Here is a 13,699-nt window from a genome sequence, read left to right as displayed (position 1 = left end):
CTGCCTTTTGTGATGTGGATGCTCACCGAGAACCAGATCTGAATATTCAAGTCCTCAAGTCTTCAAAACTTCAAGCTCAATTCTCAATTCGGTAGAGTTTCGGCTCTCCAAATTCCAACCTTTCACAAATGAACCAAGGGGGGCCTATTTATAGGCTCTCTGAACTGTGCCCACGCACAGAACTAGGCTGGCCACCTATAGGTGGATGGCCAGCCATCAGAAAGCACATATGGTGGCATGGGGTGGGCTTCGTTTTGGCCGAGCCCCTATAGGTATTGTCTTCTGTCATCTTCCGTTTTCGGTTCTGTCTGTGATCCGGTTCTGTGGTTGATTTATCCGAACTTGACTCATTGACCTGATTTGGCAGTAAATCTGGATCCTGATTTGGCAGTAAATCCACTTCTGAGTTCAAGTCCGAAACTGATCTTGATTCGATAGTGATTCGTCCGAATCTGCCCTTGGATGGATGACTCGTTGATTCTTCAACCCGTTAGCTTGATTCCGCACGCGAGTGGATTCATTCCGTTGTTTGCGTGTGATTCGTTAACCTCGTCACCTTATTGGTTCGTCGGTTTGTGCTGAGCTGTGCTAAGGGATATATAAGCAATTTTATACGCCTACAAGGTGATCTTGACCAACTGATTCTAGAGGGGCTGTAGACGGTAAAAAATACCTCTATAGGCTTATAGGAAATTCGCCTACGAGAAGAGCTCCCACGCTCAGTTCTCTGGCATGGGCCTAAATCGCGTAGACGTCAGATGTGCTCGATTCTAGGTTCACCTAACGGTCAGCTCGCCAGCACGAGTTAAGACCGATCAGGATGGCGGAAGTTCGCCTTTCACTCAACTCGCCTGCCCGAGTTCAGAGTCGAATCCGCCAGCAAGCCCCAAGACCGTCAGTACAGCTAGGTATCCGCTACCCCACGTGCTGAGATGGGCCTTCCTATCCCTCTCTCTCAAGGGAGAGGGAACAATACCCCAAGACTGTCAAACGGCCGCTCGCAGTACGCATAGCGCAAAGGACTGGACAGGTGTCGAGTCAACCTGAGCATTCATAAATGCGACTCACCTCGGCTGTCTGAGTCAAGAGCTGGATCCACCGGCACTCGGCAAGTTGGCTAGACCCACTCGAGTACTGTGCACCTACTTCGCCACCTCTCCTGACCGGAAAGGAGAAAACACCGTGCTCAAAGCACGTCGGGCGGTCATGCACAATACAAGTGATCGGACAGACACCTCATCGATCTGCGAACTCATAAATGCGATTCATTAATGTTGGTCAAGTCCACTCAGGTAGCAGACGGTCGTTGCCTCATATGCAAGGATGGGCCTTCCCATTTTTAGGTGACAGGACATAAAGCACGATCCCTCGAATGACCATTCATGGTATCGAGGAGCAGCTAGACGTCTCTGAAGAAGATGTGGTCACATCCCATAATTCAAGGATGAGTCAAGCTGTCCCTCTTTCATTTAAAAACCCCTTCCAGTACACTGGAGGAGAGGTCGAAAACTTAGAGAAAAGAGTTGAGACCAAGCTCTCTTCATAATCTTTGCATTGCAGCATCACTGTCTAGTTCCGGTCTCCGACCGTCGGCGAACTAAGCAGATCCGAACTCCCTCGAGTTGAGCTTCTACTATGAACTGAAGCTCTCCAGCAACCTCATTCGAACGGTCCAAGGGAAGTAGACTCGACACGAGCATCAAGCGAAGCGTCCTATAGCCACCTAAAGTCCCCACACAAAACAAAGAGGGCATTCCCTCTGCTTCTGTTGTAACTATTTGATTATTAGTTTGTAATAAGCCTTCTTATTAATACAAACGAAAACTCCCCGTTTTTTAGAAAATAAAATATTCACCCTACAGGGGCGTCCGTGATCAAGCACCTAAAAGTAAGGATTGAAGGCTCAGAGAGAAGTTCAAGTTCTTCTTGTTCTCGATCCCTAAACATAGGGATACTCCCCAGAGAAGAGTAATAGAAATCATACTCCATAGCTTGGGTACCATCTGCTCCGAAGGCACCTCGTTGAGGAATTGAAACGGATGGATATACAACTGCACAAAAGATAAATGAAGTTAGCTAAAAGAATGAGTCATTGTCTAAGAACACGAAGGTCACTCCAACAAACAAACCTCGTCTAATAATGAACCTCGTTAAATAGACGAACCTCGAACTTCATTAATAGACAAACTTAGTCTAACAATGAACCTCGAGTTTTGTTAGCCTTGTGTGTTGGATGAACCTCGTCAGTGAAGACAAAGTTTGTCGTTTTAACGAACGTCATCAGTGAAGATGAGGTTCGTTGGTCAAATAAAAGCTCATTTGACACACATTGAGGATGAACCTCATCAGAATAGCCAAAACAATTGGACATATGAAGTTCAATCGACAAACGAAATTCGTCAAAAAAAACCCAGATATGTCAAGACAACGAACGTCATCGGTTCAAAAGACTTTGTCTTTCAAGTAGATTTCATCCCAGAAAGAGAGGAATTATTCATCTCCTTCAAGAAACCTAGGTTTGAAATAGACAGGGTTCATCTGTGTTAAAACGTAGATCTTGTGTTCAAATCTATTACATGAGAAAGTGGACGGAACTGTGGGATCATCTGAAGAACCAACAACTCCTTTGCCCTTGCCTTAGTTCACAACGGTTTTAGGGGCCATTGATTCAACTGGGAAGCTCTCAAAGAAGAAAAGCATAAAATTTAGGAGATGAAGGAATTTGATAACTTAAATTATCAAAAGAAGAAAAGGCTCTTTGTATGGTGACGCGATATATATAGGCGGGAGAAACTGAATCAAGAGCTGAGATCTTCGGTTGAGATTGTTAGACGAATCCACTTCCTAACGAGATCTGCAGGTGAGATCTAGGGAGGAGATTTCGAGGCACCAGTTAGCAGCTGCTTATCAAGCCTAGGAAAAGTGTTGGGTCCTTTTGTTTTGATGATGACTATTAAACAATTTACTTCTAATATTGTTTATCTAGTATTTATGTTTTCTTATTTATTGTAAAAAAATAATATGTTGGAGGATGGATGAAATCAAGTATTCACGATCATATTCAATAGAGGTTGGAGGAATAGTGGAGTGAAGCAATGCAATTCAAGTTAAAGATTCAAGTTTAAGCTTCATCCGCAAGTGTACCAAGAAGAGCTTCGTTGAAGATCACAAGCTTGGGTATATAGTTTATAGTGTTTTTAGTACATGTTAATACTTGTGTGTTAATACTTTAAGCTCATATTATTCACACACACGTATTTGGTGATTTTATCAAAATATAGGTGTTTTTGATAAAATATTATTTTATTAGTTTATAGACTTCAACATCACTTTATACATAGTGTATTAAGTCTATAAAATTATTTTACAAAGTTTCAAAACATGGTTTATGTCAAAACTTTACATTTCAAGTATATTAAGTTTGCATGTTTTGAAGATTTTTGTAAAATGATAAGTTTTCACTATTTAGAAGTGCAATTCCAAAAATTCTTTTTGTAACATGTTCATTTACATGTTTACAATGATTTTCTAAAGTTTTATATTTTTTAGAATTTATTTACTATTTTTAAGGTAATTCAAAGTTGGTTTTTACTATTCAAATCAGGCTGATACAGTGTTATCAGTCGACTGATACATGTATTCAGTCGACTGATGAAAATACCTAGAATCTTCAAAAAGCCTCTGTTTCTTTTTAGTCGACTGATCAGTTGACTGATGAGGTCATCGTTCGACTGATTAGTCGACCGATAAGCTCATAACGGCTAGTTTTGTACTATTTTCAGATTTTTAGTTTTTAACTAGTTTATTAAATATTTATTTCTCTTAAATGGGAAGTGATATTCATGAAATTATTTCTCTAACATGTTTATCTACATGTTTTGAAACTTCCTCAAAATTTCATGATTTTTGAAGTTGATTTACTATTTTTAATTGATTTTATAAAACCAGATACACAAAATTTTAGAATCTGCCAAATCTAAAACTGTCGACTTTATCAGTCGACCAACGCACTGTAGATAGTCGATTGATGGCATCTTTTCATCCTATAACGGCAAGTTCTTCAGATATTGTCTTTTTGTGAATTTTCTTGGGTTTTTACTAGATTTTGGGGTTGTTTCATGAGCCTATATGTACCCCTTGCCCTCTAACATTCTGAAGCAATTAAGAAAATTATTAAACAAGTTTAAAGCATGTTTAAAGTTTGTTTAGTATTTGCTTCAAGTTTGTGATGATATTTTCATAAGAGGAAGAAGATCTTTTGGTGTTTGAGCTTCAACTTATCTCTCTCTCTCTCTCTCTCTCTCTCTCTCTCTCTCTCTCTTGATCTATAAAGAAGTTTTTCTAAACTCTATTTCTAGCTATTTATTGTTTCGTTCATAATTTCCATAAGCTAGAATTTTATTTGAGTTTAGTTTGATTTTGATTTATTGAATCTCTTTGTTACACACACCCACTTGGCTTATATAGTATTTCATACATAGTATAATTAGGGTTGTGAGAGATTGTAACTTTAAGTTGTGCTTAATTGAGTTCTCACCTTGTTTACAGAACAATCATTTGATTAGTGAGATATTATTATGGGGTTCACTTTGTATTACACTAGTACACCAAGAGGAGTGTGTGGTGAGAGACGGGGTCATCCTAAGAGGAGTGGGGTAGGTGGTAATACCTAGAGAGAAGTTGTAATTCCTAACACTTGAGGGAGACACAGACTAGAGACAAACACTTAAGGTGATACTTAGTATGTTTACATTGTGAGTGTGTGACGCCCCTAGGTTCACACAAGGCTGCAGTCCAAGGTGAAACCAAGAATGTCAAACCTGCCATGCACCATACCGTGCAATAATATATTTCACCATCACAATTACTATCTCTCTAGTAGAGTCAATAACAGGTGTAGGTACAAAAGCAAGTAAAAGATAATACAAAAGCAAGTAAAAAATAATAGAGATCTAATAAATATTTCATCATCTAACATACTGAAATACAAGTCAATGTCTGAAATGAATAAATTGGAACGTCTCAAAAATTCTCAAATACAAATGTCTGAATAAAAAGAAACAAGGCACACAACCTTTACAACTTCTAGAATAAACTCTCAAATGTCTAGCAAAAGTCTACAGAAGAGTTCAAAAGAAAAATATAACTATAATGAACGGCTGAAGCTAAAGTGCGACGCCATCAACCTGCGACCCTCCAGGCTCTTGGCTCATTACCTAAAAGGGGGAGGGACAACGAGCGTCAAAGCTCTAGCGAGCAACATCAAAACCAACCTCAAGGAAAATGGGCTCATTATATACAGAAAAATACAGTTATAACATATATATAAAATCACAAATCCTATTTAGGTAATTACAATGTGAGCATAAGTACGTCGAGCGAAACAATCCAAATAAGGAAACCCTTATGTATATACCATGTAGCTCAGATTGTAAGTACCTATGTATAAGAGGATTTTAATATCTAGGAAGTTACAACACGAGCATAGGTATGTCGAGCGAAATAATCCAAACATGGAAACCCTCATGTATATACTATGTAGCTTAAATTGTAAGTACCTATGTATAAAAGGATTTTAGTATTTAGGAAGTTACAACACGAGCATAGGTACGTCGAGTGAAATAATCTAAACAAGGAAACCCTCATGTATATACCTTGTATCTCAAATTGTACATCCCTAAATACCAAACCCAAAATCTAATACAAGAACAATAATAAAAGAAGGCAAACTCATCTCTGACTTAATTACGATGTCGTGTCACAACTCATATAAATGTCATATCCAGCCTATGTAAGTATCAGTGTAAACTCTCAAGGTCTAAACTGATGTAATGGATTTCCAACACATGGACTGCATATGAAAACTGTCCAACACATGGACTGAAAGTGATAAATATCCAACACATGGACTACACATCATAATTGCCCAACACATGGACTAGATGAAATATATGAACATGTTCATATACCCTAATTTCTCACGTATCTCGGGGTGCAAACCTAAACTCGTGTCCGCATGTCATCTCACATGTAAAGATACAGGTTGTACATTAGTTTCTAATACAGGTTATACATTAATTTCTAATACCCGTCATTCAGGGCGACTCCTCATTCATATTTAAGCACGCAACAACAATGAACAAGCGTAAACAGTTTTAGTTAAACTGAAATAACTCAAACGGATCCAAACTGAGGAAAAACTATAAATCTACTCATCAGTTGACTCATTAGTCGACTAGGATTGGTCGACTCATTAGTCGACCAAACAAAACATAAAACTAGAATTTTCCCCATCAGTCGACTCATTAGTCGGCTCATCAGTCGACTCATAAGTCGACTCATGAGTCGACTCATTGGTCGACTGAGCAGAAAATCCCCAGTTTTCTGCTTACGATGATTATCTGCGAAAATTGATAAACTAAGGTTCTCTTTATTCATGTCCACCAATATATATTCAATTCTAACACATGTATATCAACAAAAACAAAAGATTTGCATGTATTATCTTGCATTAAAACCCTAGACATATATCTTTATGTTAAAAAAAAACATGTTGAAACCATTAAATCACAATAAAAGTCATGTTTAAACAAATTCCATATCTGGATCTAAATTTACAAATTCGTTTGTGAGCTTTTACAAACTGAAAACATTCGATTTTTGCATCATATGCTATAAAGATCTATTTTTATACACAAATAGAAAATTTAGGCTCAATAAAATCCGAAATAAAACCAAATAAAACTATACAAACAGTGGGTGTAGGGCTGGGCGAGATGTTACTCGCCTCTGATGTGCTGCAAACTCTTGAATCCGAGAGACGACGATCCCCCTTAGACAGCACCACAAAAATCCCGCTGAAAACCCCTCTGAAACTCCTCCAAAATCACCAAAAGGAACTAGGGTTTGAGTGGAGAGAGAGGCTAGGGTTTTCTCTGGGATTCTGATAGGTTTTTGGGTTGGTTTGATGGTAATCAAGATTGGATCAAGGTAATCTCTCGTAGGAAAAGAAATCAAAATTTTCCAAGATCTACTGTTGCATTTAACGGAAACCTTCGAAAGAATGAGCAAGTTGAACGGAAAAAGAATATTGAGGGTTTTCAATCGAGAGATTTAGATCATCAGACATCTCAACAACAAGTAGGAACCTGGAAATTCAAATCTGGCGGATCTGCTTCATGGAAGGATATATGTACAATGGGTCGAGAGGTAAATCAGAATTGTTCTTTGAAATTTTTTCCACCATCTATTGATAGCAATGGTCTTTTATATGCTGAAATTCCAAGATCTGAAATTCTTATTAATGTTGATAAATGGAATAATACGTTGATTGGTTACGTTCTTGGAGATAAACCTTTCTATTCCCATTTAAAAGGTTGTGTTGGCCGTCTTTGGAAACCAAAATGCTCACTTGAGATTTATTCAAGAGAAAATGGATTTTTTTTCTTCAAATTTGGATGTCATGAAGAGTTAAACAGAGTTTTGAATGGAGGACCTTGGTTGTTTGATGGAAGGTTGATTATCTTAAAAAAATGGTCTGAAAACATTGGTTTAGAAAGAGAGCTTCTCACATCAGTTCCAGTTTGGATTAGATTACCATCTCTACACCTAAAACTTTGGTCAAATAATATTATTAGTCGTATTGCAAGCCTGGTGGGTAATCCTCTTTATATAGATAAAGCAACGGCAACAGGTGAAAGGTTAGCCTATGCTAGATGTTTTGTGGAAATCTCCTCTAGAGCAAAACTACCAAATTCCATAAGAATGGATTTAGGTAATGGAGAATGGTTGGAAACTGATGTGGAGTATGAATGGATACCTCCTAAATGTAACAAATGTCAAAATTTTGGTCATATGGAATATCAATGCCCGGTGGTTATAGTTGAGAAGTGGATTCCTAAATCAACATTAAATGTTGCTGAGATGGAAGAATCAATGCTTGTTGACAATTCTTTAGTCAATGACAATGAACATTTATTACAAGGCAAAACTGGCCTAACAAACGAAGCTGCTGTTATTAATAAGGGCAAGATAAATGTAGAAGCTATTAATTCAGAAGGAATTACTCATGTTGATGATACTATTAATGCTGATCAGTTAGTTACTGAGGTTTTCTTGGATCCTGTTGTTGAAGATCAGGCTAAAAGTGATGAAATAAATGCTCAGGAGGAAACTATTCAATTTAAGTCTGTTCACATTGGCAAAACAGATACCACGGATACATTACTGTTACAGATATCAGAGCCTTTGCAGAATGTTGATACTAATACATACAGCACTGTTTCTATAAATGAATCAATCAATTCTATCACAGCAGGTACTTCAGAAGGGATCTCAAGCGACTCTGAACAAACTACTGATATTATTCCTATTACAGAGAGTACATCTGATCAAGACAAATATAATACAGGTTTCATTGAGCAATCTAGTAATGGTCAAGGTATACATTTTCCTATTGCTACTGATAACCCTGAATGGTTAGCTGTAAAAGAAAAGCTTCTTATGAAGAAGAAGAACCAAGCCAAAGTGAATAAAGATTCTTCAGGTCCAAAGAGGGTTACAAGGGCCTCGACAGCTAATATTTTATGACCATGCTATTCTGGAATGTCAGAGGTATGAATAAACTGGGGAGGAGAAGGGATATTAAAAATCACATTCTATCATTGAAGCCAAGTGTGGTTGGTTTGTTAGAGACTAAGATTAAATCATCAAAAGCCTACAGAATTACAAAATGTATCCCTACACATTGGTCATATTGCAACAACTACAGTGCTTCAAATAGAGGAAGAATATGGGTAGTATGGGATTCAGAGGTATGGGATGGTGTTGTATTACTTGTTAATTTGCAAATAATAACAATCAGGCTTCAAAACAAAGGAGGTTTCACTCTAGTCCTGAGTGTCATTTATGGTGAAAATTCCGAATCTGCAAGATCATCATTATGGACTGATATTAGACAAATATATGATAAATTCTCCACATTGCCTTGGTTATTGGTGGGAGATTTCAATGTTTGTAGATTTACCTCAGAGAAAATAGGAGGTATTCAATTGACTGCCAAAAAACTTCAGGAGTTTAATGATTGTATCCAATCATGTGGTCTCACTGATATTAAGAGTACTGGATCCAAATGGACATGGCATAATAAACAACAAGGTAAAGGCAGAATCTATGGAAAGTTAGATAGAGGTTTGGGTAATTCAAAATTATTTGAACATTTTCCTCAAGCTTTTATAGAGTATAGAAGTACATCTACTAGTGACCATACCCCAATTCTTCTTCATCTATCTCCCAGAATACATACTGGACCTAAACCTTTCAGGTTTTTTAATTTTTGGATGAATTGTCAGGGTTATGAGGAAACATCCAGATATGCTTGGAACAAACACTTTTCAGGAACTCCAATGTTCATACTGGTTTCTAAACTAAAAGAACTGAAATTGGCTCTGAAACTCTGGTCCAAACATTCTGATATATCTTGCTACAGTAACAGCTAGTTCTGTTTTTTTGTTTATTTTAATGTTTTGGGGGTGTTTTTATTGGTTTTTGGGGTTGTTTCATGAGCCTATATATACCCCATGCCCTCATACCTCTAAGGTAACTCAAGAAATGTTTTAAACAAGTTTAAAGAGTTTTAAACAAGGGTTTAAGTGAGTTTTAGTGTTTGTTTGGTTTGAAGATTATTTTCACAAGTGGAGGAGATCATCTTCTTGTTTGGGCTTCATATCTCCATCTCTCCATCTTGATCTAGAGAAGTTTTCCTAAACTCAAGTCTAGCTTTTATTTATAATTATTTGTTGATTATCATTTCTATTAAAGCTAGTTTTATATTGAGTTTAGTTTGATTTGATTTACTCTTTGTTTGCACACACAACCATTGAGCTTATTGTATTTGCATACATTATATAATTGGGTTGTGGGATAGTGTGACATTGAGTTGAGCCTAATTGAGTTCTCACCTTGTTAGAGAGAACAATCATTTGCTATATTGTGCTTAATTGTTAAATCACTTTGTAATACTCTTGTACACCGAGTGAGGAGTGTGTGGTGAGAGTCGGGGATCGTCCCAAGAGGAGTGGCGTCGGTTGACGTGCCTAGGGAGAGGTTGTAACCGAGCACTTGAGGGAGACACGGCTAGGTCCAACACTTAGTGGGTGTAGAGTGTGATTGCAAGAGTGTGAGTTGTAGAGTTTTCGGTTAGCTAGAAAACCGAGTGTGTAGAAGAAGTTCCGGCTTCCAAACCGGATTGTGTTAGTGGATTTCTCCCCGGGAGTGGGGAGCGGAGACGTAGGACGGAAGGTCCGAACTCCGTGATCATATTGCTTGTTTGAGTTTGTCTTTGGCGTATTTGTTTTTGCATTTATCTTATATCGCCAATTGTGCATTACTCATTTATTTCATCCACTATCTTGTTTAGATTTTTTACCCTTGTGTTGTTTATATATCCTTGCATATATACATATTCATCATATAAGATATATCTCTTTGTTTGCATTGCTTATCCTAGCTTATATATCTTGTGGTATTTCATATTTGCTAGGATAACTTGATAATTAATTTTAATTGGCATTTAATCGGACTAGATTAGCGTAAGACCCTAATCACCTCCCCTCTAGGGTCTAACATAGGCGACTCCATCCTCTCCCCCCCCCAAAAAAAAACCCTAATCCCCATGGCACTCTTTATCTGCCTTTGGCGAGCTCTCACCCTCTCCTTCTCCATCATCGACCGCCATTTCTCGTCGATCTCCTCCTCCCCTCGTCTTTTCTCCCCGAAACTCTACCCTTTCCCCCCAAAACCCTAGCCCTCACCCTACCCTGAAGCCTCACTCCCTAATCCGATCCCAATCGTTTCGGTCGTCGCCGGCGTTGATGGACCAATGATTTGATAGCAAGGAGCCGGAGATTGGGCCTGATGATATCTTGTTCGAGGGTTGCGATTATAATCACTAGCTGATTACTATGGATTTCCCAAAGGATCCTAAGAATGCGTCGACGTCCGAGGAAATGGTCGCGACTTATGTTAAGACCGCTGCTATGGTTTTTGGAAGGTATAATTTCTCTGCTCAGTTTGTTTATTATAAAATTTTAGGGAATGTTGTTCGTGATTCATGGCTAGAGATTGTTTTTTTTAGAGGATTCTAGCGAAGTTTATAGGATTATTTTTTTGTTCGTAAATTGAGCACTTTTAAGTGTAATATTTTCTTCTCTCAAACTGGAGAAGGAACAATTTTTATATGTAAGCTCTTGAAATCTCAAACTGGAGAAGGAACAATTTTTATATGTAAGCTCTTGAAAAAGGAATTCTATAGGATTATTTTTACTCCTTTTGATTTGTTTTATTATTTTTATATGTAAGCTCTTGAAAAAGGAATTCTATAGGATTATTTTTACTCCTTTTGATTTGTTTTATTAAAAGGTAATTTCTTTGATTTTAATGTTTGTAAACATAGTACTCGACTGTTCGTGAGTCACAGAATTCTATGGGATCATTAGGGTAATTGCAGTGAATTCAGTAAGCTGTTGATTAATTCCCAGTATCAGTGGTAGAGTTAGTTTTAGCATTTTGGTGATTTATCAAGGAACTATTGTGTACAAACTAATAAATCTAGTTCTTCGGAATCTTGATGAATATGGTAATTTAACAAAACTACACAGTTATGGTATTTGTAACATCACTACAAATGTATAAATTTCATTCCTTCGTAATGTTCAAACTAAATATCAGTACTTTTTTGTGTTAGTTTTGAAGTTCTTGGAGAGTTTAGACACACACTATCACAATGTTCATATAAAGTTATGTGTATGTAGATTCCAACTTTATTTAATTGTAAGAGTTCCCTCTTTTTTTAAATCAATTGCAGTCCATGAATCCGGTAGTAATAGTCGTGGTCCTCAACACAGGAATGGATCGATCAACATAACACACGAGTCAGAGGATCTTGCACATATTTTCTCCCATGCGCCACCCTCGCTTTGTTCACAAGAGGGAAATAAAGAAGAAGTATGTAAGCATGGGAGCTCAAAGGGCCATGGTTATTGTGATGTCAGTGGACTGTGATAGAAACGGTGACAACGATCAGCTCTAGTTGAATTTGCGCTTAGGCGTGAGCTTGTTTTAAACTTTGTTGACGTTCATGATATGCACTTACATGGCAGGGGCAAACGACGACACCCACGAGTTTGGTACCGGGGCAGCGAGAGCGATGACAGTGAAGAGGGTCTACAAGTGAATCTTCGATAATTAGTTCTATTGACTCCGATGATGATGGTTGTATACTCGGTTGGAGGATTCAACTTGTGTTCATTATTTGTTCCCTCTCATAAACTGTTTTCATTATTTATTTGCTTGTGGATCTCCAGCTGTTTCCTTTGTGGATTATGAACCTTTTGCAAAACTTTTTTGGTTCTTTGTTGTCATCTCTTATAAAACTTATCAGTGACGTTAAGAGAAGTGTGGAACATATTATTGCTTTGATAGATTGTTTATTGGAAAATTATGACATTTTCGGTATTTTGATAATCACAGAGAACGAATCAAATCATGTTAGGAGCCTATATACATAAACATGTAAAAAGTTCTTGGTGTTTTGCTTCTACTTTCCTTCTATGTATTCTTCCTATTCCCTCTGGAGTATTGTAGAGAAACAAAACAGAAATGCTATTTACTTTGTTATGTTTGTCGGGCTCGAGTCCATATTGGGTATGATGAATTGCGTTTCTTTTTCTCTGTTCTGCTACAGGTATTGGATTAATGATAAGGCTTATTGTGTGGTTGTGTTGAGTTTGGGGGGCTTGGCGTAAGAGGTGGAAGGGTTAGGGGTAGTTTAGTTCTTTGTTCACTAGTATGAACAGATTTTTATGGAAGGAAATTGGCAGATGAGTGGCTGCCTCCCTCCTTGTTTGGGTTTCGGTGTACAGTAAGGCTTACGAGAAAGTAAAAGGAAATTGGCAGATGAGTGGCTGCCTCCCTCATTGTTTGGGCGTCGGTGTACAGTAGGTCTACAAGTGAATCGTCGGTGTACATATTTTGATGGAAGGAAATTGGCAGATGAGTGGCTGCCTCCCTCCTGTATCCTCCAAATATCAAAGTATGTTCTCCCTATACCCTCTATGTTGTACCGTGCATTTTATTGTATCTTAGTTATAAAGCTTTGCTGCCTGCTGAGAGACCATCATTTTACTGTATTTCAGTGGTCATCTTTTTAATTGGTCTCCATAGTGCTTCTAGGCTGCTATAGTTGGTCGCGGAAATGAATTAGGCAAACCTGTGGATATTAATCAAGCAGCTGACCATACAGGCTGCTATAGTTGGTCGCGGAAATGAATTAGGCAAACCTGTGGATATTAATCAAGCAGCTGACCATATTTTTGGACTTGTTCTGATCTGTGGATATTAATCAAGCAGCTGACCATATTTTTGGACTTGTTCTGATGAATGACTGGAGCGGTAGTCTCAGCTTTATTTCTCTTATGTTTCACACTGCGTTTTGCATGCAACATGTTATAGTTCATGTTTCTCCTAATTGTTCATAAATCCATCTTGACTAAATCAAGTTAATTGGGCTCACCTTTTTAAACTGATTCTGCAATTGAATTTCTTCGGCTCACCCTTTTTTTCATTTTTTTACTTTCATAACTCTTGTAGTTGTTTCCATTTAGTTCTTGAGAAAAAGTAGTTGAAGTATCTTTATTATCAT

At 37.7% G+C, this 13,699-nt stretch overlaps 1 protein-coding gene across 1 annotated transcript; it reads left to right on the top strand.

The window, feature by feature from the left end:
* Positions 7,198-8,589, top strand: LOC109841719. Its single transcript, XM_020410666.1, has one exon. The coding sequence runs from the start codon at positions 7,198-7,200 to the stop codon at positions 8,587-8,589; it is 1,392 nt and encodes a 463-aa protein (XP_020266255.1).

Source organism: Asparagus officinalis, chromosome 5, assembly GCF_001876935.1.
Source record: "Asparagus officinalis chromosome 5, Aspof.V1, whole genome shotgun sequence".
Lineage (NCBI taxonomy): Eukaryota > Viridiplantae > Streptophyta > Magnoliopsida > Asparagales > Asparagaceae > Asparagus > Asparagus officinalis.
The sequence above is the reverse complement of the archived record's forward strand: the minus strand, read 5'-3'. Positions and strand labels throughout refer to the sequence as shown.